Source organism: Oncorhynchus tshawytscha, linkage group LG12 (assembly GCF_018296145.1).
Source record: "Oncorhynchus tshawytscha isolate Ot180627B linkage group LG12, Otsh_v2.0, whole genome shotgun sequence".
Taxonomy (NCBI): Eukaryota; Metazoa; Chordata; class Actinopteri; order Salmoniformes; family Salmonidae; genus Oncorhynchus; species Oncorhynchus tshawytscha.
Genome location: NC_056440.1, coordinates 18,478,215 through 18,505,392, shown reverse-complemented (window position 1 = coordinate 18,505,392; position 27,178 = coordinate 18,478,215). Strand labels below are relative to the sequence as shown.

The following is a 27,178-nucleotide window of genomic DNA, read 5'->3' as shown; positions in this document are numbered from 1 at the left end:
CCACCAGCATTATCATCATCGCACTCAGCATTATCGCCATCGCCATCCGCATTATCACCATCATAACCACAATCATCACCATAGCCACCGACATTATCATCACTGTCACCAACATTATCATCACCTCCATTGGCATTATCATCATCATCATCACCAACATTGCCATCATCGTCACCCACATTATCATCACCACCATTATCATCATCGCCACCAGCATTATCACCATCATCACCACCATTATTATCCTCATCAAAAAGCAGAGGCAGTCAATCTAGCTACTTTTCCTGTTTATATTCTAGTCTAAAATGATATGTTAATGCAGCCCTGAATCCACTAATTTATTCCTCTTCCATTGGCTGCTCCACTTTGTGGCTAATGGTCCACCCTCCCCCAAACCCTCAGCCCCCCTCTATCTCTCTCCCCTCTCTCCAGCCTTGAGGCATCCCATTTCAACTCCTCAGCTTCCATTCATAGGGGGGTATTCAAGAGCGCTAGGTGGGAGTGGGGTCTGACCGCATAGTCTACTATTTAAGAGAAAGGGAATTTTCCCTCCCTCTCTCTTTCACTCAGTCCCCAGCTCTCCTGGCTTCTCTCTCTCCTCTCACTGACTACATCAGCAGCAGACTGGGTCTCTAGGTAGATGGAATAGACTGATTGAGAGAAGGAGAGGAAAATGACTAAACTGTCATTGCTTTAGAAGGCAAAGTCACAGACACACAAGAACATTTGTTTGAGGCTTTGTTTTTTTTGAGCCAAGTTCTCACATACTTCCTTTTTGTTCTATTATGTTGATTTAGCTCCGGTGGAGAGATTCTGTGAATTCAGTGGAAGGTAAGCTACTCCTGTGTTTAGCTGTGTGGTACTTGATGATGTTCTGTTTGAATTAGAATTAATGCTGATGTCTAGATTTTGTGTGATCAGATAATTTAAGATTTTTGTTAGTGTGACTTAATTTAGTATGGATTTGTATTAATATCACAGAAATAACACAGTGGGAAATACAATCAATTGGATGTTTTTGGTTTGTCTTAAAATATGTCTTGACGGGCAAACCAAATAAATACAAAGCAAAACATTTCAGAACAGTAAACTGTGGATTATAATGAGATATATTTCATTCATCACAGTGGAGTCTTTTATTGTTTGCCTTTTATACTTTTCAACAAGCGAAGTCTTCTGAAGCTGGCTTAGTTTGTTCCATCATTACTCCTTTACTGTACATGCTCAAAGGTGCCTTTACAGTTTACGAGTTTACCACGTTTCTACTATTTAGCTCTTACCTAACCTCATCCACCAGCCTGCTCTCTCTCTCTCTCTCTCTTGCTTGAGCCAGGGGATGAGGATAGCTGGGTCTTACCTGAACAGAGGGGAAAATGACATTGAGTGATCCAAGATGTTGATCATCTACTGAATAATTCTGCCTGTGGAGGTGTTGAGTTGCAGTCAGCTGGGGTTCGGGATAGGAGTAGGGTTGTTCTGTGTGTGTTGCCTCCCGCAGCCTGCCAGATATGAGTCTGTAGATCTACTGTATGTGTGCCAGCAGACATTGAGCTTCTGTAGCTCGAGAGACAGACAACTGCTTTGCAATACAGTTGCTCTCTTTACTCTCTCTATTCTCTCTACTCTCTCTGTTCTCTCTACTCTCTTTCGATTATCTCTACTCTCTAGTATCTCTACTCTCTAGGATCTCTAGTATCTCCACTCTCTCTACTCTTTGTTCTCTCTACTCTCTCTGTTTTCTCTGCTCTCTTTCTATCATCTCTACTCTCTAGTATCTAAACTCTCTCTACTCTTTGTTCTCTCTACTCTCTTTACTCTATAGTCTCTCTATTCTCTCGATTCTCTCTGTTCTCGCTACCCTCTCTATTTTCTCTACTCTCTCTGTTCTCTCCTTTCTCTCCACTCTATCTACTCTCCCCTGTCTCTCTACACTCTCTATTCTCTCTACTCTCTCCACTCTCTCCTTTCTCTCTAATCTCTCTACTCTCCCTTCTCTCTCTATCTCTACCCTCTCTACTCTATCTACTCTCTCTTCTATCTCTACTCTCTAGTATCTCTGCCCTCTCTACTCTCTATTCTCACTACTCTCTCTACACTCTCCTCACTCTACTCTCTACTCTCGACTCTCTACTGTCTCTACTCTCTCTACTCTCTCCTCACTCTACACTCTCTACTGTCTCTACTCTCTCTACTCTCTCCTCACTCTACTCTCTTTACTCTCTACTGTCTCTACTGTCTCTACTCTCTACTCTCTCTACTCTGTCCTTGCTCTACTCTCTACTCTTTACTCTCTCCTCACTCTACTCTCTACACTCTACTCTCTCTACTCTCTCCTCACTCTACTCTCTACTGTCTCTATTCTCTCTACTCTCTCCTCACTCTACTCTCTACTCTCTACTGTCTCTACTACCTCTACTCTCTCCTCACTCTACTCTCTACACTCTACTGTCTCTACTGTCTCTACTGTCTCTACTCTCTCCTCACTCTACTCTCTACACTCTCTACTCTCTACTCTCTCCTCACTCTACTCTCTACTGTCTCTATTCTCTCTACTCTCTCCTCACTCTACTCTCTACTCTCTACTGTCTCTACTACCTCTACTCTCTCCTCACTCTACTCTCTACTCTTTACTCTCTCCTCACTCTACTCTCTACACTCTACTCTCTCTACTCTCTCCTCACTCTACTCTCTACTGTCTCTATTCTCTCTACTCTCTCCTCACTCTACTCTCTACTCTCTACTGTCTCTACTACCTCTACTCTCTCCTCACTCTACTCTCTACACTCTACTGTCTCTACTGTCTCTACTGTCTCTACTCTCTCCTCACTCTACTCTCTACACTCTCTACTCTCTACTCTCTCCTCACTCTACTCTCTACTCTCTCTACTCTCTCCTCACTCTACTCTCTACACTCTCTACTATCTACTTTCTCCTCACTCTATTCTCTACTCTCTACACTCTCTACTCTCTAATCTCTACTCTCTCTACTCTCTAATCTCTCTACTCTCTACACTCTCTACTCTCTAATCTCTACTCTCTCTACTCTATAATCTCTCTAATCTCTACTCTCTCTGCTCTCTCTAATCTCTACTCTCTCTACTCTCGAATCTCTCTAATCTCTACGCTCTCTGCTATCTCTAATCTCTCCATTCAAATCAAATCAAATTTTATTTGTCACATACACATGGATAGCAGATGTTAATGCGAGTGTAGCGAAATGCTTGTGCTTCTAGTTCCTACAATGCAGTAATAACCAACGAGTAATCTAACCTAACAATTTCACAACAACTACCTTATACACACACACAAGTGTAAAGGGATGAAGAATATGTATATAAAAATATATGCATGAGTGATGGTACAGAACAGCATAGGCAAGATGCAGTAGATGGTATAAGAGTACAGTATATACATATGAGATGAGTAATGTAGGGTATGTAAACATATAAAAGTGGCATAGTTTAAAGTGGCTAGTGATACATGTATTACATAAATATGGCAAGACGCAGTAGATGGTATAGTGTACAGTATATACATATGAGATGAGTAATGTAGGGTATGCAAACATTATATTAAGTGGCATTGTTTAAAGTGGCTAGTCATTTTTACAGCAATTTTATTTGCTTATTAAAGTGGCTGGAGTACTCACTCTACTCTCTGTGCTCTTGCTACTCTCTCTCTGTTCTTTCTATTTTGTATATTCTCTATGCTCTACTCATTCTATTCTCTCTGCTCTCTCTATTCTCTCTACTCTCGCTACTCTCTCTATTCTCTCTATTCTTTGTTCTCTCTACTCTCTCTACTCTCTATATTCACTCTACTCTCTCTACTCTCTATATTCTCTCTACTCTCTATATTCTCTCTACTCTCTCTGTTCTCTCGATTCCCTGTGTTCTCTCTACTCTCTCTACTCTCCATTCTCTCTACTCTCTCTATTCTCTCCACTCTAGTATCTCTAGTACGTCTAGTATCTCTATTCTCTCTGTTCTCTCTACTATTTGTCCTCTCTACTCTCTAATCTCTGTTCACTCTACCCTCTCTACTCTCTACATTCTCTCTACTCTCTATATTCTCTCTACTCTGTCTGTTATCTTGACTCTCTCTATTCTCTCTACTCTCTTTATTCTCTCTACTCTCTCTGTTCTCTTGACTCCCTCTGTTCTCTTGACTCTCTCTGTTCTCCCTATTCGCTCTATTCTTTCTTTTCTCTTTGTTCTGTCTTCTCTCTATTATCTCTACTCTCTCTACTCTCTACTCTCTCTGTACTATCTATTTTCTTTACTCTCTACTCTCTATACTCTCTCTACCCTAATCTCTCTAATTGCTCTGTTCTCTCGACTCTCTCTGTTCTCTCTACTGTCTATATTCTCTCTACTCCCTCTGTTCTCTTGACTCCCTCTGTTCTCTTGACTTTCTCTGTTCTTCCTATTCTCTCTACTCTTTCTTTTCTCTCTGTTCTGTCTTATCTCTCTATTATCTCTACTCTCTCTACTCTACTCTCTCTGTTCTATCTATTTTCTTTACCCTCTACTCTCTATACTCTCTCTACCCTAATCTCTCTAATTGCTCTGTTCTCTTGACTCTCTCTGTTCTCTCTACTATCTATATTCTCTCTACCCTCTCTGTTCTCTCGACTCCCTCTGTTCTCTTGACTCTCTCTATTCTCTCTGTTCTTTTATTTTTTTTAATATTCTCTACTCTATTCTATACTCTACTCTACTCGTTCTACTCTCTCTACACTCTGCTCTCTCTATTCTCTCTAATTTCTCTATTCTCTCTACTCTCTCTCTGCTCTCTATTATCTTTACTCTCTTTATTCTCTACTCTACTCATTCTACTCTCTCTACACTCTGCTCTCTCTATTCTCTCTATTATCTCTACTCTCTCTATTCTCTACTCTCTTTCCTGGTTCTCTCATTGTACGGTCGGTACACAGTACAAGCTGGCAGCTCTGCAGACTCCCTTCCTCCCTCTAGTCTATGTGCTGTTCAGCACTAGGCTACAGGCAGCATGTCTGTGTGTGCATGTATAGTCCTCAACACTCACAGATCTCCTATATCAGATCTCCTATATCGGATCTCCTATATCAGATCTCCCATATCAGATCTCCTATATCAGTTCTCCTTTATCAGATCTCCTATATCAGTTCTGCTTTATCAGATCTCCTTTATCAGATCTCCTATATCGGATCTCCTATATCAGATCTCATTATGAGATCTCCTATATCAGATCTCCTATATCGGATCTCCTATATCAGATCTCCTCCATTGGATCTCCTATATCAGATCTCCTATATCAGATCTCCTATATCAGATCCCCTATATCGGATCTCCTATATCAGATCTCCTATATCAGATCTCCTATATCAGATCTCCTATATCAGTTCTCCTTGATCAGATCTCCTTGGTCAGATCTCCTATATCAGATCTCCTATATCAGATCTCCTTTATCAGATCTCCTTTATGAGATCTCCTATATCAGATCTCCTATATCGGATCTCCTATATCAGATCTCCTATATCAGATCTCCTATATCAGAGGGCTCAGAGAGAGAAATTAGGGATGTACAGCGCTTATTGGTGGGGGTTGTCAACAGTGATTATGACCCTGTAAAAGATTGGATGCCTGTAACTGTGATGACTGTGACTGTAATGACTGTGACTGTGAATGAGAGTAGAGGGGAGGATGTGTGGGGGGTGCCGTGCACGTGTGTGTGTGGAGATGTGTGTGTGTGTGTGTGTGTGTGTGTGTGGTTAACTACGGAGATGTGGGGTGCAGTGAAGGAGGAGACCCCCAGGATACCACGTCTGCATCTGTTGGATGGTAAATGCAACATGGGGGCACAATGTAATGCCTACCTCATCTTATCTTTTGAACATTGTTGTGTAGATAATGGTTGAAGCAGGATCAACTCATGGTTCTTCTATTGCAGCACAAGGATGTTCAGTGCCTAATTGGACAATATTGACCCTTTTCCACTCAATACTTTGATGCTTGTGTGGATAAGGCTACCTACTTACTATCTTGGTTCATTTGTGTAGGTTTTTTGTCTCTTTGAGCAAAGACGTCTGATGTTGGGTTTTCTCTTTCATGCACCTTTTCCTTCTTGATATGTGTATAGTCAGTGTCAGAGTGGTTATGTTTCAGTACCAACTGCTTTCCATGCGGAGGTTGCTCAGGCTTGGTGTGTGAATGTTTTAATGCTATGTGCAGAGAGGAGAGCCATTGATAGTGACACAGCACCAGAGATGAGTGGAAAACTGTCCTTTGTTTGGACAGCTGTATCCTCCATCACCCCATGCTTGATAATCAATGCACTTGGAGAGAGAACTGTATTTACCCTCACTTAGCTCCTCTGGTGGTGATGGAGGAGAAACAATGATTGGGGCATTTACAATGACCTGAAGAGGTTATTTTACATGCTCATAAAGAAAGGAAAAGATAACAAATTAGTTGAGTGAAGAAGCAGATGTGATTTTTGCTGGATGAAACAACGGTCATCTCAATTTCAAACCACCCCCACCTGCACTGCCACCCTCTCTCTCTCTCTCTCTCTATCTCTCTCTCTCTCTCTCTCTCTCTCTCTCTCTCTCTCTCTCTCTCTCTCTCTCTCTCTCTCTCTCTCTCTCTCTCTCTCTCTGTCTCTCTCTCTCTCTCTCTCTCTCTCTCTCTCTCTCTCTCTCTCTCTCTCTCTCTCTCTCTCTCTCTCTCTCTCTCTCTCTCTCTCTGTCTCTCTCTCTCTCTCTCTCTCTGTCTCTCTCTCTCTGTCTCTCTCTCTGTCTCTCTCTCTCTCTCTCTCTCTCTCTCTCTCTCTCTCTCTCACTCTGTCTCTCTCTCTGTCTCTCTCTCTCTCTCTCTCTCTCTCTCTCTCTCTCTCTCTCTCTCTCTCTCTCTCTCTCTGTCTCTCTCTCTCTGTCTCTCTCTCTGTCTCTCTCTCTATCTCTCTCTCTCTCTCTCTCTCTCTCTCTCTCTCTCTGTCTCTCTCTCTGTCTCTCTCTCTCTCTCTCTCTCTCTCTCTCTCTCTCTCTCTCTCTCTCTCTCTGTCTCTCTCTCTGTCTCTCTCTCTCTCTCTCTCTCTCTCTCTCTCTCTCTCTCTCTCTCTCTCTCTCTCTCTCTCTCTCTCTCTCTCTCTCTCTCTCTCTCTCTCTCTCTCTCTCTCTCTCTCTCTCTCTCTCTCTCTCTCTCTCTCTCTCTCTCTGTCTCTCTCTCTCTCTCTCTGTCTCTCTCTCTCTCTCTCTGTCTCTGTCTCACTCTGTCTCTCTCTTTGTCTCTGTCTCTCTCTCCCTGACTTTCTCTCTCATTCTCTCACTCTTTCTCTCTTTCCTTCTCCGCCTTGCTCTCTGTCTCTCTGTCTCTCCCTCTCCCCCTCTCTCCCTGTATCTCTCTCTCCCCCTCTCTCTCTTTCTCTCTCTCTGTCTCTCCCTCTCCCCCTCTCTCCCTGTATCTCTCTCTCTCCCCCTCGCTCTCTCTTTCTTTCTCTCTGTCTTTCTCTGTCTCTCTCTCTCAATTCAATTCAATTCAATTTGCTGTATTCTCTCTCTCTTGCTCTCTGTCTCTTTCTCTCTGTCTCCCCCTCTCTCCCTGTATCTCCTCTTTCTATCAGATTCAGATTGCTTTATTGGCATGAAATACAATTTGTAGATATAGCAAAAGCTGTATAGTGGTACAGCATTTCAAGAAATACACTTCAATGCAATGAGGTTAATGAAATCCATTTCATTTCAGTAGTAATAATAACATCATGTGGACAGGTAAAACACTACTGCTGTTTTATTGTGTGATCTTTGATCGATATATTTCATTAAATAAAACATATTATAAAAAGAAGATGGTTACACTATATGTTGCTTTTAAGGTATATAGAATGTAAATACATCAAGGAATGAATGTTCATGGACTGTCCCTCAGGCTATGGCAATCAGACATCTGTCAGTAATAGCTGCTCCCTTACCCAAAATACTAACAAGCTTTATGGCATTAGTAAATGCACAGAAGTTGGGGATTGATTGAGCTATTTTCTTTTATATTTATATCTATTGTCTCTCTACACTGTCATTGTTATTTTGTTGAAGTTTGTCTATTCAAGGCTATCTTGATAATGGGTTAATTCACTGACAATTTGAGAAATTGACAGTTCTGTCTCATTGATTGAATTTAATGATGGTGAGTAATTACTACCCTGAACAAAAAATAAAGACGCAACCTGCAACAATTTCAAAGATTTTACTGAGTTACAGTTCATATAAGGAAATCATTCAATATAAATACATTCATTAGGCCCTAATCTATGGATTTCACATGACTGGGAATACAGATATGCCTCTGTTGGTCACAAATACCTTTTAAAAAAGTAGGGTCGTGGATCCAAAAACCAGTTAGTATCTGGTGTGACCATGATTTGCCTCATGCAGCACGACACATCTCCTTCATATAGAGTTGATCAGGCTGTTGATTGTGGCATGTGGAACGTTGTCCCAGTCATCTTCAATGTCTGTGTAAAGTTGCTGGATATTGGCGGTAACTGAAACACGCTGTCATAGACGTCAATCCAGTGCATCTCAAATATGCTCAATGGGTAACATGTCTGGTGAGTATGCAGGCCAGGGAAGAACTGTGACATTTTTCAGCTTCAAGGAATTGTGTACAGATCCTTGCGACATGGGACCGTGCATTATCATGCTGAAACATGAGGTGATGGCAGCGGATGAATAGCATGACAATGGGCCTCAGGATCTCTTCATTGTATCTCTGTGCATTCAAATTGCCATCGATAAATTGCAATTGTGTTCATGCCTGCCCATACCATAACCCCACCACCATGGAGCACTCTGTTCACAACGTTGACATCAGCAAACCACTCACCCACACAATGTCATACATGTGGTCTGTGGTTATGAGGCCGGTTGGACGTACTGCCAAATTCTCGAAAACAGTGTTGGAGTCGGCTTATGGTAGAAAAATTTACACTCAAAATTCTGGCAACAGCTCTGGTGGACATTCCTGCAAGTCAGCATGCCAATTGCACTCTCCCTCAAACCTTGAGACATCTGTGGTATTGTGATGTGTAAAAAAAACTACACATTTTAGATTGGCCATTTATTTATTGTCCCCAGCACAAGGTGCACCATGTTGTTTAATCAGCTTCTTGATATGTCACACCTGTCAGGTGGTTGGATTATCTTGGCAAAGAAGAAATGCTCACTAACAGGAATGTAAACAAATTTGTGCACAACATTTAAGAGAAATAAGCTTTTTGTGCATATGGAACTTTTCTGGGATCTTTTATTTCAGCTCATGAAACATGGGACCAACACTTTACATGTTGAGTTGATATTTTTGTTCAGTGTAGATAATGACCTGCTGTGGTTCATTCAGACTATTCCAGGTTGGTAAATGTGTGTTTTTCACCATGTATATCCGAGCCGCTGGCAGTATGGCCTGTCCTACAGCCAGATGTTAACCTGAAACATAAAGATTTAATCAGATCCCGGTACCTGGAAACTCATAACCCGCATCATGCAGACTGACTGCAAGACCAAAACATTCCTGGTGAGAAAATGTAATTGTTTGTGCTTGTAGTGGTTTGAGTTCATGAAATGCCACCACCATTGACGGCGAATGAATAAATACCATCTATCCCTTTGAGAGCACCTATTTGATTTATATAGACTAATCCTTCAATCCAGTAGATTGTTGTCTGTAGTATTGTGCTTTGCTTTTGTGCTTTGATTGTGTGTTATGTCTGCTGTTCACATCACATTTGAGACTGACACATATGAATGTATTAAGCCTTATAAAAGGCCTCTTTCCTGTGTCACTCCCAGAATTGGCCTCTGACTGACAGCCCCTCCGCCCGAATAGACAAAAAGCTCCTGACAGATTAGTTATCACCACGGGAACAAAGATTCTCTCAAAAAGAATCCAATGTCTAAAAGTGTTGAACACCCAGACGGTTTTTAATGTTACTCTGATGCTAATGTGAGAGCTGAGTGGAGGGGAAGCGCTGGCAGCCTGTGAGTGCATCCCAAATTACACCTTATTCCCTATACAGTGCATTACTGTTGAACAGAGCCCTAAAGGACCTGGTCGAAAGTAATGCACTATATAGGGGATAGGGTGAGATTTGGGACACTGTCTGTGTTCCCGGGGCCTTTGTGTTGCCAACGTTATAACTCCATTGGTGGCATCCAAGAGATGAACACAGCTGGCTGATGATGGGACTGTGTCTCGCCAGTGACCCCACATACTGGAATGCACACACCATAGCATCGAGTTCCCTGGACAAGACAGGCCTCATTGAGGGGGCAGACAATTTAAATTGGGATATGGTAAATGGGAGACCCATAAAGTGTATGACCTGAGGTCGTATTAGTGTGTGAAAGGATGGTAGTGCTCTCCGTGAGGACACGCGACACACTGTCAGCCTTTCATTGACAGGGACAAACAGATGTCCTCATATCACAGCCAACATTCCTGCCTCGATTTCCGAGTGGGAAAAACCTCTCCTTCCCGTCATAAAGCCTGTCAATGCTGTGAAGAATAACCCACAGTATTCAAAAGATAGCCTTCAGTACTTTGGATCTCCTTGAATAACCTAAAAATCCCCTCGGTTCATTTACAAGTGGATGAAGAAGGCAACATGGTAATTCACCTAATGTTATTACTCTAAACTTTTTCATCAAGTTGTCTACTGTACGTTGTTAGCAGAAGTACTGGACAGCTGCCTCTGCAGTTTGCGAGGGAGTAACTAGGACCAAGGACAGAGAAAGTTGTCCTTTCCTCTGTCTGAATTCACTGCTGCAGTGCAAAGCCAAAGTTGGGGAGCAACACGGTGAAATGCTCCCGAGATCACATGCCTGCAAGGTGCTCCCTCTCCAGGAAAGGGATTTTTCTGTCCACCATTGGACAGAAAATCCTTGTGCCTACCACAGACAAGCAAGTAGATAGTTATTCACCCATAAAGCCACTATAGAGCCATGCTGCATTCTTGTCTGAAGGTCTGTTTGTCTGTGAGGGAATTGGATCCTGCTGAGAATTTTCCTCTTTTTAAAATATTTTTTCTTCACTCCTGTTGTGTCTGGTCGTAGTGCCACTTTGTATATGTAAGCAATTAAGTTAACAAGTGCTCTCTAGAGGTAACCAATATGAAGCCACAGTTGCTCCCAGCTCTCTTGTTTCTTGTTATGGTGCTGCAATCAGATCTCTGTCGAGCTCGTCTTGCAGCAAGATTTGATGACCTGAGAAGGTGTTGGCTGCTTGAAAGTTCATCCTTGTCTTCAAGGTCAGCCAGACTCAATAAGATACAGTACATTATCAACACATAACATCATACAGTGCCTTCCAAAAGTATTCACATCCTTTCACTTTTTCCACATTTTGTTGTGTTACAGACCTAATGAAGACGTTGTGTCACTGCCCTACACACAATGCCCCATAATGTCAAAGTAGAATTATATTTGAGATATTTTTACAAAATATTAAAAAACGAAAAGCTGAAATGTCTTTAGTCAATACGTTTTCAGCCCCTTTGTTATGGCAAGCCTATATAAGGTCAGGAGTAAAAATGTGCTTAAGTCAGATAATAAGTTGCATGGATTCACTTTGTCTGAAATACTCGTGTTTGTCATGATTTTTGATAGATTACCTCATGTCTGTACCCCACACATACTATTCTCTGTAAGGTCCCTCAGTTGAGCAGTGAATTTAAAGCACAGATTCAACCACAAAGACAGGGGTGGTTTTCCAATGCCTCGCAAAGAAGGGCACCTATTGGTAGATGGGTAAGGAAGAAGAAAATAGAGGAAGAAAACCACTCAGGGATTTCACCATGAGGCCAATGGTGACTTTAAAACAGTTACAGTTGAATGGCTGTGATAGGAGAAAACTGAGGATGGATTAACAGCATTGTAGTTACTCCACAATTACTAACCTAAATGACAAAGAAGGAAGCCTGTACAGAATACAAATATTCCAAAATATGCATCCTGTTTTTAATAAGGCAGTAACGTAAAAAATGTGTCAAAGAAATAAACTTTATGTTTTAAATACAACGTTTTATGTTTGGGGCAAATCCAACACAACACAACTGAGTATCACTCCTCATATGTTCAAGCATGGTGGTGGCTGCATCATGTTATGGGTATGCTTGTCATCGGTAAGGTCTAGGGAGTTTTTTAGTATAAAATGAAATGGAATAGAGCTAAGCACTGGCAAAAACCTAGATTAAAACCTGGTTCAGTCTGCTTTCCAACCCTTACTGGGAGACAAATTCTCCTTTCAGCAGGACAATAACCTAAAACACAAGGCAAAAATATACAGTTGAAGTCGGAAGTTTGCATACACCTTAGCCAAATACATTTAAACTCAGTGTTTCACAATTCCTGACATTTAATCCTTGTAAATCTTTGGTCAGTTAGGATCACCACATTATTTCAAGAATGTGATATGTCAGATTAATAGCAGAGAGAGTGATTTATTTCAGCTTTTATTTCTTTCATCACATTGCCAGTAGGTCAGAAGTTAACTTTCATACAATCACAAGTGCAATACACCAAAATAAAGCTTAACCTCATGTTAATCCAGCCACCATGTCAGATTTCAAACAGGCTTTAAGGTGAAAGCAAACCGTGCTATTATCTGAGGACAGCACCCCATCAAACAAACACATGACAATCATATTTCAACCCGCCAGGCGTGACACAAAACTCAGAAATAACGATATAATTCATGCCTTACCTTTGAAGATCTTCTTCTGTTGGCACTCCAATATGTCCCATAAATATCACAAATGGTCCTTTTGTTCGATCAATTCCATCATTATATACCCAAAATGTCCATTTATTTGGCGCGTTTGATTCAGAAAAACACTGGTTCCAACTCGCCCAACATGACTGCAAAGTATCTAATAAGTTACCTGTAATCTTGGTCCAAACATTTCAAACAACTTTCCTAATCCAATTTTAGGTTTTTAAAAATGTAAATAATCGGTAAAATTGAAGACAGGATAAACTGTGTTCAATAGCAGATAAAATGAAAGTGGAGCGAGCTCCAGGTAACGCGCCCCGAACAAAACAGTCAACTTGGCTATACACCCAGAAAGAAAAGGGCTACTTTTTCATTACTCAAAGGAAAAACATCAACCAATTTCTAAAGACTGTTGACATCTAGTGGAAGCCATAGGAACTGCAAGTTATTTCTATCAAAACGGGAAATAGAAATCTAATGGAAACCAGATGGACCTCAAAAAAAATTCCTTGGATGGATTGTGCTCGGGGTTTCACCTGCCAAATAAGTTATGTTATACTCACAGACATTATTCAAACGGTTTTAGAAACTTCTGAGTGTTTTCTATCCCAATCTACTAATAATATGCATATCCTAGCATCTGGGCCTGAGTAGCAGGTTGTTTAATTTGAGCATGCTTTTTGATCCGGACGTGAAAATACTGCCCCCTATCCCAGAGAGGTTAAGCCATTTTGCCACAACTTTGGAAGTATGCTTGGGTTCATTGACCATTTGGAAGACCCATTTGCGACCAAGCTTTAACTTCCTGACTGATGTCTTGAGACGATGCTTCAATATATCCTCAGAATTTTCACCAGTTCCTCATGCAGAAAAGCACACCCACAACATGATGCTGCCACCCCCGTGCTTCACGGTTGGGATGGTGTTCTTTGGCTTGCAAGCCTCCCCCTTTCTCCTCCAAACATAACAATGGTCATTATAGCCAATTAGTCCTATTTTTGTTTCATCAGATCAAAGGACATTTCTTCAAAAAGTACGATCTTTGTCCCCATGTGCAGTTGCATACCGTAGACTGGCTTTTTTTATGGCGGTATTGGAGCAGTGACTTCTTCCTTGCTGAGCGGACTTTCAGGTTATGTTGATATAGGACTTGTTTTACTGTGGATATAGATACTTTGTACCTGTTTCCTCCAGCATCTTCACAAGGTTCTTTGCTGTTGTTCTGGGATTTATTTACACTTTTCGCACCAAAGTACGTTCATCTCTAGGAGAAAGAACGCGTCTCCTTCCTGAGAGTATGGTGGCTGTGTGGTCTCATGGTGTTTATACTTGCATACTATTGTTTGTACAGAATAACGTGGTACCTTGTGATGTTTGGAAATTGCTCCCAAGGTCTACAATTTGTTTTCTGCGGTCTTGGCTGATATCTTATGATTTTTGTCCACAGGTGCACCTCCAATTGACTCAAATGATGTCAATAAGCCTATCAAAAGCGTCTACAGCCATGACATCATTTTCTGGAATTTTCCAAGCTGTTTCAAGGCACAGTCAACTTAGTGTATGTAAACTTCTGACTCACTGGAATTGTGATACAGTGAATAATAAGTGAAATAATCTGTCTGTAAACAATTGTTGGAAAAATTATTTGTGTCATGCACAAAGTAGATGTCCTAACCGACTTGCCAAAACTATAGTTTGTTCACAAGAAATGTGGAGTGGTTGAAAAACAAGTTTTAATGACTCCAACCTAAGTGTATGTCAACTTATGACTTCAACTGTATATGGAGTTGCTTACCAAGAAAACATTGAATGTTCCTGAGTGGCCTAGTTACAGTTTGGACTTAAATCGCCCTTGAAAATCCATGGCAAGACTTGAAAATAACTATCTAGCGATGATCAACAACCAACTTGACAGAGCTTGAAGAATTGTAAAAATAATAAAAATGTGCAAATATTGTACAATCCAGATGTGCAAATCTCTTAGTGACTTACCCAGAAAGACTCACCCCTGTAATTACTGCTTAAGGTGATTGTTACATGTATTGACTCAGGAGGTTAAATACTTATCTAATCAAGACACTAGTGTTATATTAGTGTTTTATGTTTCTTACATTTTTAGCAAAAGTTTGAATTTTTCTTCTACTTTGACATTGCAGAGTACTTTGTGTAGATAATAAAAAATAAAACATGTTAATCTATTTTAACCCCACTTTGTAACAACAAAATGTGGGAAAAGTCAAGGGGTGTGAATACTTTCTGAAGGCAGTGTAGTTAGAATAAAGTCAAACACATGCAGATTTTATTGTCATTGCTGTGTGGTTTTAAAACTAAAGGAAAGGAAGTGGGATGAATGACTGGAGGTCTAGGTTGTTACGACTGTCTGCTGAAATGAATGGTTAGATGTGCTATAAAGGCAGCAGATGAGGCAGCTTCTCCTTGGCGCTGCCTGCCACACAAAGGTTGAACTAATAAACAGGAGATCACCAACATCATGGTAAAAAGATCTCTTGAACAACGACTGGTATGTGTCCTCTACGTCTGGACTGGACTACAAGAGCAGTGTGTGACAGACCTACATGGGTTACCAGCAGTAGAGAAAATTGATGGGCTCTGTCCAGAGATGAGAGACATTTTGACAATAAAATTGAGTCTCCGAGCTGTCTGCCTGCCATTCTATCCCCCTCCCATGTGCATTCACAGCATCCTAATTTGTCTTTGTATCTCAATGTCAGAATGGGAAATTGCTTTTCGGTTCTGTAAATGTGTGTTGACTTTTTGTAACAGTCAGATAAGTTGGGATAGGATCTAAAGCAACCCTGTGTTTCAATCAGGGTGATACTGTTCACCCCTGGCTAGGTGATCTCACTAGCTGTTCATTGTCTGAATCCCAAATGGCACTCTATTCCCTATGTAGTGTACTACTTTTGAAGGTGCACTATATAGGGAATAGGGTGCCATTTGGGACTTAGCAGTGCATTGTGATAAGTGTTTGTGCTGGTGACACAGTCCTCCACACCCAGCCTGTCTTATCAGACATGAACACACCAACCAACCCACTCCCCTGCTATCTGTGGCATCAGATCTCATGGGAGATCAATAACATGGGGCTTGATTTATATGAAACCAAGCCCTTTCATCCCGAGAAAAAAACAAGACCATATTTCGATTCAAGTAATTTTCTGCATTTCCCAAACCAAGGAAAATTATAAGCTATATGCCAGGAGGGGATATAATCAAAACATTGTAACACATGATTTATTTAATATTAACCCTTCTCTGAGTGTTTACCCCTTAGTTTAGAAACATACTGTACAGTGCCTTCTGAAAGTAGTCAGACCCCTTGACTTTTCCCACATTTTGTTAAGTGAAAGACTTATTCTAAAATGGATTAAATAAATAAAAAATCCTCAGCAATCTAAACACAATAACCCATAATGACAAAGTGAAAACATTTTTTTTTAAATATTAGCTAATTTATATGCATTTTAAAACAGAAATACCTTATTTACATAAGTATTCAGAATTGAGCTCCAGTACATTCTGTTTCCATTGATCATCCTTGAGATGTTTCAACAACTTGATTGGAGTCCACCTGTGGTGAATTCAATTGATTGGACATGATTTGGAAAGGCACATACCTGTCTATACAAGGACCCACAGTGCATGTCAGAGCAAAAACCAAGCCATTAAGTCGAAGGAATTGTCCGTGGAGCTCTAGGGAAGTGTACCAAAAAAATTCTGCAGCATTGAAGGTCGCCAAGAACACAGTGGCCTCCATCATTCTTCATTCGAAGAAATTTGGAACCATGAAGACTCTTCCTAGAGCTGGTCGCCCAGCCAAACTGAGCAATCGGGGGAGAAGGGCCTTGGTCAGGGAGGTGACCAAGAACCTGATGGTCACTCTGACAGAGCTCCGGAGTTCCTCTGTGGGGATGGGAGAACATTCCAGAAGGACAACCTTTTCTGCAGCACTCCACCAATCAGGCCTTTATGGTAGAGTGGCAAGACGGAAGCCACTCCTCAGTAAAAGGCACATGACAGCCCACTTAGAGTTTATCAAAAGGCACCTAAAGACTCTCAGACCATGAGAAACAAGATTATCTGGTCTGATGAAACCAAGATTCTTTGGCCTGAATTTCAAGCATTACGTCTGGAGGAAATCTGGCACCATCCATATAGTGAAGCATGGTGGTGGCAGCATCATGTTTTGGGGATGTTTTTCAGTGGCAGCGACTGTGAGACTAGTCAGGATCGAGGGAAAGTTGAACGGTGCAAAGTAGGGAGAGATTCTTGATGAAAACCAGCTCAGAGTGCTCAGGACCTCAGACTAGGGCGAAGGTTCACCTTCCAACCAGAAAATTACCCTAAACACACAGGATATGCAGAGAAGAATGGAGAAACTTCCCAAATACGGGTGTGCCAAGCTTGTACTGTCATATTCAAGAAGATTCGAGGCTGTAATTAGTGCCAAATATGCTTCACGAAAGAACTGAGTAAAGAGTCTGAATATTTGTGTAAATGTGATCTTCCGTTTTTCGCAAAATGTTCTAAAATCCTGTTTTCGCTTTGTCATTATGGAGTATTATGAGTAAATTGATGAGGAAGAAAAACAATTTCTTAAAGGTCCAACGCAACGCATCAGACATTTTTATCATTTCTGGGTAACAATTATGTACCTTACTGTGATTGTTTTCAAATAAAATGATCAAAAATAAACTAAAATAGTTTCTTAGCAAAGAGCAATTTCTTAAGCAAGAATTTTGCTTGGACTGTCTGGGAGTGGTCTAAGTGGAGAGGGAAAAACTGAAAACTATCTGTTATTGTCAGAGAGGGTTGGAACTCTCTTTCTTATTGGTCTATTAACTAATTTACCTGCTGGTAATGTCACCGGGCAGGCCAAAACTCCATCCCATGAAAACAAGCTGACATTTCAGCTAGTCTGTTCAAACAGCTCTTACACTAAGAGAGCATTTTCACAATTTCACAGTATAGTTCTAACCTCATAGTGTGGAAATATATATAAAACACAGCAAAATCATGTTTTTGACTGCACTATGCCTTTAAAGTTAATCTTGTGGGGTTATTTGCATTTCTGCAATTATTCAATTCTAGTTATCATCAACATGGAAATGTATACAGCTCAGAAATACCAAACACATTTAGGCTACATTTAATGTGAGGTGAAATTCCTTATGACCTCTGTGACCTGTCCAACAGCCAGATATGAGGGTCAGTTTCTGTGTCGTTACCATCTAGGCCTTTCATCCAAACAAATGGAAGTGTATTGTGTTTATTATGACTGCTCAAAACAATTAGTTGGAAACCAATCAGTGAGCCCAAACCTGCCACAGCTGACTGCCCTTTAAATCGGATCCAGGCCAGAGAAAATAAATGTCTGAGGGGTGCCTGCGTCCAGTCGTCCACTAGCAAACTAGATTGAGAGGGCTTGTTTAGAGGCAGTGGACTGCGTTAGAGGCTGCATCCAAAATGGCACCCTTTTGTGTTTGTTTCTTCCAATGTGTTAGGTCTTGGGCACAGTCAGTACCATCAGTGAGCCTCATCCCTCTAAAGCATGTGGTGCCTTCCTCCCCTCCCTTTGAATGGATAAGATGAGATTGATTGACTGCTTCGTCTACGGTGTTTTCAAAAATGAATTCCTGCGTCGTTTTCAACTCATTTCAACACTGTGCAATATCAGTAAGGGTTGTGTACTGTTTGATCGATCGAGACAAGGACAGAGAGCACAGGGTTTCCCATTGTTGCAAGGTGATAACTTTAGAAACCCATTTTGGTGAGCAGCAACAACATGACTGAGGGCTGGAGTTTACAATCGATCCCATTTCTCACTCGCACTCGCATTCAATCCACATTATAAGTCATACAGGAAATCAATTTCTGTGTTTGATGATTATCACTCTCAGCCATACAGATATAGTGCTGGCCTCAGCAACTATCTCTCCTCTCCCCCCTCACCCTCACCCTCTCTCTCTCTCTCTCTCTCTCTCTCTCTCTCTCTCCCTCTCTCTTTCTCTCTCTGATTGTGACCTTCGTGGAGATTGAAACAAACACTTTAACCGCTCCAGAAGAGGACATTAGTAGAAACCCTTTCACCTTGCAGGCGTTTTTTAATGATTTATGTGCATATCAAACCATTTCAATATTAGCCAGTGTGTCCTCCTTATCGCCAAGCTTCTCCTTAAAGATTAATTTTGAAATGTGATAAGAGAGAGTTTTTTTCCGGGCTTTGTAGTAAATGGAAGATGTAAGTGTGGCAGTTTGATGTGTTGTATTTTCTCATGATCTTTTGTTGGAGCAGAATTTCCTGGTCATTGAGCCTCGTACTCTGATACCATGGTCTATGAGCCTGATACTCTGGGTCAGTAAACATCCACTGAGATATTTTGTATGGCGTCTCTCAAGGTGAAAAGATCCTCCAGACAATAACTGGTCATTCACCTCCTCACGAGCGACCCAGATTAAATAAGAGTGTGTGCCAAGGAAGGCAAGCCCGTCTTTGCCATGGGTGACCTACAAAACTAGGCAAGCTTGATCATTTCTACTGAAACGAAAAGCATGCTTTTCCCCTGCCCCCTGTTTAACATACTGGGGATGTAGATACAGTCCTGGGAGTTGGTTGAAGAAATCATTGAATATGTACAGTTTTTACACATCAAGTGTGCCAATCTGTTTCATTATTCAGTTTGTTTGTTGTGTAGTTGATCTGACTGATACGGTAGACAGTAGTACACTCCAGCAATGCAACTGCTTCCTTTTTACTCCTCGGGCATATCTTCCATTTATCATTAGCAGACAGTCATGATCTGTATTAGCATGCGTTTATGTCATGAAACACATGTGCCCGCCGAATGATGACGCTTGCCTTCCTTCCTGCTCTATCAATAGTTAGTATTTTTAACCAAACAGACTGGTTGCAGTGACAGGCCAAACTGTGCATGGTGAACAGTTGTCTTTTCTAGTGATTTATTTTGACTGTACCATATGGAACAGTGAGTATTAGTTAAGATAGATTACCAAGGGACAACTGGTAGTCCATTTTTAGCCCAGTGGACCTGTATTTCTTGGATTTTTAAAGGAAAGAAAATGGGCCGGTTATTGATTTTTGGTCCCAGTCCGCCCCTGTAGGCTAGAGTGATAATTAAGTTTGCAGCATGGGGGCCAGGCTGAGCTGAGTTTGAAAGAAATCCTGGCTTCTGCATATAACGTCTGAAATCCTCTACAGGCGGAAAGCTCCCTCTCATCAATCATAAACTGCTCATCCAGAACCAATTGAAATAACAACTTCCAGTGTCTTAAAGATGGGACAAGGAAAGAAAATGTAAGGCACTCCTGGAAAAGCAATCATCGACAGAATAGCAATAATTGTTCATTTCCCCTGAAACTAGAGGTTAACGTGGGAAACGGTAGCAGCTATGCTAAGCGATTAAACATTTATAACAAAAATCTTACTTGCGCTTATTCCCTAAATAGTGCCTTTATTTTGACCATAGGTCTTGGTCAAAAGAAATGCACTAGGGACTAGAGCGCCATTTGGGATACAATCGAAGGAACATTTTGTAGCTTATAGGCAAAACTGTAGCTTATAGGGATTTCAATGGCCTGCAGGGTCCTGGTTTTCCCTCTTGCTGTGTTCAAGCCTCATCCTCTTCCTTCTGCTTTGTGTTAAATAAGTGCACTCACTGGATTTATTGAAGGATCAAGATCCTCCAAGACTTACACAGTACAGTAGGAAAAAACACAGCACACAGAGGAGAGTCTTCATCAGAGAAGAAAAAAATCATGTTTAGTACCGTAAGGTAAAGGAGGATCATGGCTTTCATTGGTTGGAGTTGGAGCCACAGTGCCATGGTTCTTACATTACACTAATGACAAAAGCAGGGAGGTACAGTCAAGTATGAAAGCAGATTTATGTAAAGAAACACTTCTGGGGATTAGATTTTATCTCTATGGAGTCTCAGTTCTGTCTCACACGCTTATTGTATCCACACCCATATGGTAAAACTGTTCATCAGTTCACCCGATGCTTGCAATGTAGCTACAGTAGATTAATGTAGTTTCGTCCTTATTTGATCAATCAAAATCATGTCAACCTAGTTAAAACTATCACATTTTACCCTATTTCTTGATCCCATAACAGTCTAAACCTTATCTAAACCGCATTGAATAACAGATTCACTATATGGAACAACAGAAAGGCCCCCCCAAAAAATACAAAAGAAATTTGTTCTGAAGTGTCTGTCCTATATCTGAGAGATATAAGAAAGATCAGGAAACATTAAAATACATTTAAAAAATGTACATTTTTGTCACTGAACAGTCTCCATATGTAGACTACTGTACATGGCCAAAGGTATGTGGACACCTGCTCGTCGAACATCTCATTCCAACATCTTGGGCATTCATATGGAGTTGGTCCCCCCCTTTGCTGGTATAACAGCCTCCCCTCTTCTGGGAAGGATTTCCACTAGATGTTAGAACATTGCTGCAGGGACTTTCTTCCATTCAGCCACAAAAGCATTAGTGAGGTCGGGCACTGATGTTGGGCAATTTGGCCTGGCTCGCAGGCAGCGTTCCAATTCACCTCAAAGGTGCTCGATGGGATTGAGGTCAGGGTTCTGTTGGCCAGTCAAGTTCTTCCACACCAATCTCGACAAACCAGTTCTGTATGGCCCTCACTTTGTGCACTGGGGCAATGTCATGCGGAAACAGGAAAGGGCCTTCCCCAAACTGTTGCTACAAAGTTGAAAGCACAGAATTGTCTAGAACGTAATTACTTGTTGTAGTGTTAAGATTTCCCTTCACTGGATCTAAGGGGCCTAGCCAGAACCATGAGAAACAGCCCCAGACCATTTTTCCTACTCCACCAAACTTTACAGTTGGCACTAGGCTCGGTAGTGAGTGTTGCAACTGAGGGAAAGGACCATTTTCATGTGCTTCGCTCTTCAGCGCTCTGCAGTCCCGTTCTGTGAGCTTGTCTGGCCAATCAATTCACAGCTGATCCGTTTTTGCTCCTAGACATTTCCACTTCACAATAACAACACTTACAGTTAACCGTGGCAGCTGTAGCAGGGCAAACATTTGACTAACTGAGTATGATGGTCCCATGTTGAAAGTCATTGAGCTCTTCAGTACGCCCCTTCAACTGCCAATGTTTGTCAATGGAGATTGTATGGCTGTGTGCTCGTTTTATATATTTGTGAACAACGGGTGTGGCTGAAATAGCCAGATCCACAAATTTCCACAGAGGCGTCCTATTAGTGTGCAGCCCAAACTCTTCGGGCGCTACATACAGAGGTTGGAAGATTGGCTCTACCAACAAGCCCCATCGGCTGTACCGAATTCAGAGCAAAACGGAGAACACTATTGTGTTTGTGAGAGTCTCATCTTTCCATAGAGGGGTCTTAATAGTTTGTAGGATAAACCGATGTTTGGACGGAGAGATGCGTTGGACTGAGAAACTTTGAACAGATATTTTCATGGGGATTTTTTAATTATGCTAATTGGTTTTCCACAGGGGTGCAGACATCATCTCTAATCCCGATGATCATTATGTATGTCCATATGGCAGGGTCAGAGAAGGATGCTGCTTTGCTTGTTTTGAGATCTGTAGACTCATTCTTCTTTGCCATTTTTTCGAATGAATCAATCCAAACCTTTGCTAAGGGCTGTAACCTGGCACTCCTCATTGCGTCGTGCAGAGAACACCTCCTCGGGCCTTATTGCTTAAATGGGCACCATTGTTAAGACAGATGAATAGTCAATACTGCAAAGTTTTGAATGAGAAGCTTTTGAAGACGGGACTTTGTTTGAAACCATTCCCAGCTGTCCTCTGTGTAGGGTGGGTATAAAACTGAAGTGTTGCCGGCTCAGTACCACTCATACAATACTGGGCTAATATAGATCACTTGCACTAAATATGTGTGCCAGCCAGCAGGTTCTTCTTTCTCTGGTAAAATTACCCTCACATTGGCCACATGGCAGCCAACTGGCTTTGTTGCGGTCTGAGAAGCTAACAATAGAGTAAAAACAAGTGAGAGAATTAGAAAGCAGCAGCAGTCAAATAGTGTCAGGTCTGAGTTGGTGTGCCAGCGACCAGCTGCATTAGCATCAAACCAAGGCCACGGGGGTCTGCTGATGGAAGTCCAGGAGGGGAGGCGGTTTTCTTCGTTTCCCATGGTAGAAAAAAGCTACAACTGTCTGTTATTCACAGTATCATCTAATAATAACGGTATGGTCACAAGAAGCTGGCATTAGCTTCTCCTGTCTGTAGATAGTTGATTCTGATTAGACATGTTTTATTCCTTTCCACTTATTTTTGGAATAATACTGTGTTTTGCCAAAGCCACAGATTTGCTAAATAATGCCTCACACAAAGAGTAGTTTTGTCTCTCAGGGAGGGTTGGGTCCCTTAGAGGTTCATGTGGAGAGAAGCCAGCCAGCCTCCAAAGTGAGAAAGCCAACCATCCGTCCAGAACTAAAACCCCAGCAGCAGCTCAAAGCAATTTTCTGGCTATTTTGTTGATTTAATCCCTGGTTTGCGATGCTCAGGCACAGTGGAGTGAGTGTGTGTGTGTGTGTGTGTGTGTGTGTGTATGCCTGTGAGGTGGGGGGTAGCTTTTTAGCACCCCTAGGGTCCAGATCTTAGCGCTCCCATTAGTGCTCTTACTGTGCGTACATCACGGAGGCACTCATCCCTGTCTGTCGAATCAGCGGCTGGCTACGTGGGGCTGCTGAAGCTGAGATCAGCCGTGGGATCCCATCCCCTGTATCCCTGTGACTGGAGCTCATCTGTCAGCCAGCCTAATCACACGTCAGCCAGCCCCGGTTCAGGAGACCGAGCAGACAGAAGCAGAGCAGCTCCTCACAGCACAGGATGTTACCTGTTCATGACTTCCCTGTGCCAATGACTGTCCTGTCTGTCAGCCCCCCACCGTCTGCTCTCACAGGGGAGAGTGTAGAAATGATGTACTTACTCAAGATGAGGAACACCAAATAAATGGTGCAGAAAAGTTAGTATTTCATTAGCTTGTGGTACAAAACACACACACTTTTACTGAAGGCAGGAAATCCATTGTTACATTTGTATTTACACTCATGTCCCCACGTATAATGTGCCAATAACGAGGTATTTCTAAATATGTCACTCTTAACTTAAACTAAGTGACCTAATAGTTACTTAATACCATATTGTTAGGAATAGTCTTCACAAATCCCCCCTTTATGTCAACATCTATTCTTGTGTTCATACAGAACATGTAGTTAATGCTTCACGTTCAAGCTTGGTTGAATACTTTAACTAACCTGTATTTACAAGAGAGAATACTTTAACTAACCTGTATTTGGTGTGGATAATACTTTAACTAACCTGTATTTGGTGTGGATAATACTTTAACTAACCTGTATTTGGTGTGGATAATACTTTAACTAACCTGTATTTGGTGTGGATAATACTTTAACTAACCTGTATTTGGTGTGGATAATACTTTAACTAACCTGTATTTGGTGTGGATAATACTTTAACTAACCTGTATTTGGTGAGGAGAATACTTTAACTAACCTGTATTTGGTGTGGAGAATACTTTAACTAACCTGTATTTGGTGTGGAGAATACTTTAACTAACCTGTATTTGGTGTGGATAATACTTTAACTAACCTGTATTTGGTGTGGATAATACTTTAACTAACCTGTATTTGGTGTGGATAATACTTTAACTAACCTGTATTTGGTGTGGATAATACTTTAACTAACCTGTATTTGGTGTGGAGAATACTTTAACTAACCTGTATTTACAAGAGAGAATACTTTAACTAACCTGTAGTTGGTGTGGAGAATACTTTAACTAACCTGTATTTACAGTGGATAATACTTTAACTAACCTGTAGTTGGTGTGGAGAATACTTTAACTAACCTGTATTTACAGTGGATAATACTTTAACTAACCTGTAGTTGGTGTGGAGAATACTTTAACTAACCTGTATTTACAGTGGATAATACTTTAACTAACCTGTATTTGGTGTGGAGAATACTTTAACTAACCTGTATTTGGTGTGGAGAATACTTTAACTAACCTGTATTTACAGTGGTGAATACTTTAACTAACCTGTATGTTTTATCTAACCACAAGATTAAAGGAAAGAAAACAAACTTTTACTGCCTGTCTTTAAACCACAATTCAATCTCGGCACATTTTCCAGCAGACCATTACTCTTAAAAGAAACAACATGTTGCAGGAGCACAGGAGGTTGGTGGTACCTTAATTGTGGAGTAAGGGCTCATGGTAATGGCTTAGAGTGGCATTGATGGTATGATATCAATACATGGTTTCCCATTCCATTTGCTCTGTTACAGCCATTATTTTGAGCCATTCGCCCCTCGAGAACTTGTTCTCAACTAGCTTACCTGGTTAAAGGAAGGTGAAATAAATTAAATGAAAAAAATGATTTAACAAAGCAGCCTCAATGCTCAGGAGCCTTGCCAAACAGCCCAGTAACTTCTGGTGTAGAAAGAATCATGTTACCAAATGAAGCTGAATGGCCGTCTGTAGAGCGGTGAGGTGAATGCTGATCTGACCCTTGGGGAGCCCTGTGATGCATACCAAATGGCACCCTATCCCCTTTACAGTTTACTATTTTAAAAAACAACTAATACCCATAGGGCTCTAGTCAAAAGTAGTGCACTATAAAGGGAATAGGGTGCCATTTGGTGCGCAAACTGAACACCCGGCCACTCCGTGCGCCACTAGGCTAGCCAGGAACCTGCAGATGGTCTCCCCCTCATCGGTATTAATCTGTCAGCTTGGGTTGTGGTATAGGGAGTCGGGAAGGGGAGGGAGAAGGGTAGCTCCCCACTCCCCACATGCAGGTGTTGCCTGCTGTTTATGGCAGCCTGTCATGAGAAACCCGGACGGAGATTAAGCTTGAGCAGTACTCAAGGTCACAGCACACCACCCCTGCAGTAATTGTCCCTGCAGTGTTAGTCCTCAGAGAAATAGACAAAATAATGCCACAATGTCATCCACTAAGTGTCTGTGTCCTCCACTGTGACAAGGGGGGGTTGAGATGGGGTGCAGGCAGGCAGACCGGTATACAGGGAGACTGGCAGGCAGGCAGGCATAGAAACAGGCAGTCAGGCAGGCAGGCAGGCTGCAACAGAATCATGTATTGGAGGGGGACTGTAGAAGGTTAATTGCTTTTAGTAGGATACTTTAGTAGGACATTTCACTGCAGCCAAGTGGTCCCATGTGTATCAGGGTGTTTTGTGTTGGTCACTGTCAGCTCCGTACTGGCTAGCAAGACCAACCTGGAAATGTCAACATAGTTCTGAGTTTCATAACTTGAGAATTCATAGTTGGTTGAGATTTTAAATAGATAAAGTAGCTACTGTAATACAACATACAGTATTTGTCAAAATCTCTCTCAACTCTAATGTTTCCTTGCTTTTTCATACATACAGTTTATCTGAAGGCTGACCTTCTGCTTCTATTCACATGATGTTTTCTTTATTTCTTTTTCTTTCTTTCTTTCTTTCTTTCTTTCTTTCTTTCTTTCTTTCTTTCTTTCTTTCTTTCTTTCTTATTTCTTTCTTTCTTACACACAAGGGCATCTGCGCCATCTCCCAGATAGAAGGACTCCATTCTCCTCCACCGTCTCTGACCACTCACAAGCGCCCCCAGCAGGACGTGACTGGACCTGGTCATCAGGGTGATGAAAGGCCTGCTCCTAGGCTGTGTGACCGTGGCTGTGCTGCTTCAACTCTCCAGCACCGGCCTGGTCAAGAAGATCATCCGCCACCGCAGAGAAACCCTGAGAGAACCCTCTAAGAACCTGACCCTGCCCCACCCTGACCAACCAGTGGTCTTCAACCACGTCTACAACATCAACGTCCCCTCCAGCTCCCTGTGTTCCGTAAACATGGAGAGCCCAGAAGGAACCAAGGTCAAGCCTAAACGAAGTCCAGTCCAGTCGGTCATGCAGGGCATGGAGAACAAGGACCACACGATGGACGGAGAGAACCAGATCGTGTTCACCCACCGCATCAACATCCCCAAGCAGGCATGTGGCTGTGACAACCACATGCCTGATATGAAGGACATCTTTAGCAGACTGGAGATGCTGGAGTCTGAGCTGTCCAGCCTCAGAGAACAGTGTGGCAGTGGAGCCGGTTGCTGTGGAGCCCAGGTTACAGGTATAGCACAGAACATTTTGACCAAAGACATTCTCAGGCAGTGTTTCACACCTGTTTCAACTATAGGCTTGATAGTGGGTAGATTCGTTGTATAAAATGTGTTAGTGCTAGGCCAAAAAGGAAAATGTTCACCCCTTTGGGTTCCAGGGACCAGGATTTAGAAACACTGTTCTTGCGGCAGTTAGAGTTATAGTTTTCACTTAGATTACTTTTTGTACATATATTATTTGCT

At 41.7% G+C, this 27,178-nt stretch overlaps 1 protein-coding gene across 2 annotated transcripts in view; it reads left to right on the top strand.

The window, feature by feature from the left end:
• Positions 1–483: 483 nt before the first annotated feature.
• The window catches only part of LOC112265330 (tenascin-like), a 77,936-nt gene continuing 51,241 nt past the window's right edge, over positions 484–27,178 (top strand). For both annotated transcript variants that reach the window (XM_024442506.2, XM_024442505.2), the window contains exons 1-2: positions 484–831; positions 26,360–26,946. In XM_024442506.2, the coding sequence (XP_024298274.1) occupies positions 26,466–26,946 (481 nt within the window). In that variant the 5' untranslated portion in view covers positions 484–831; positions 26,360–26,465. The remainder of the gene's footprint in view (positions 832–26,359; positions 26,947–27,178) is intronic.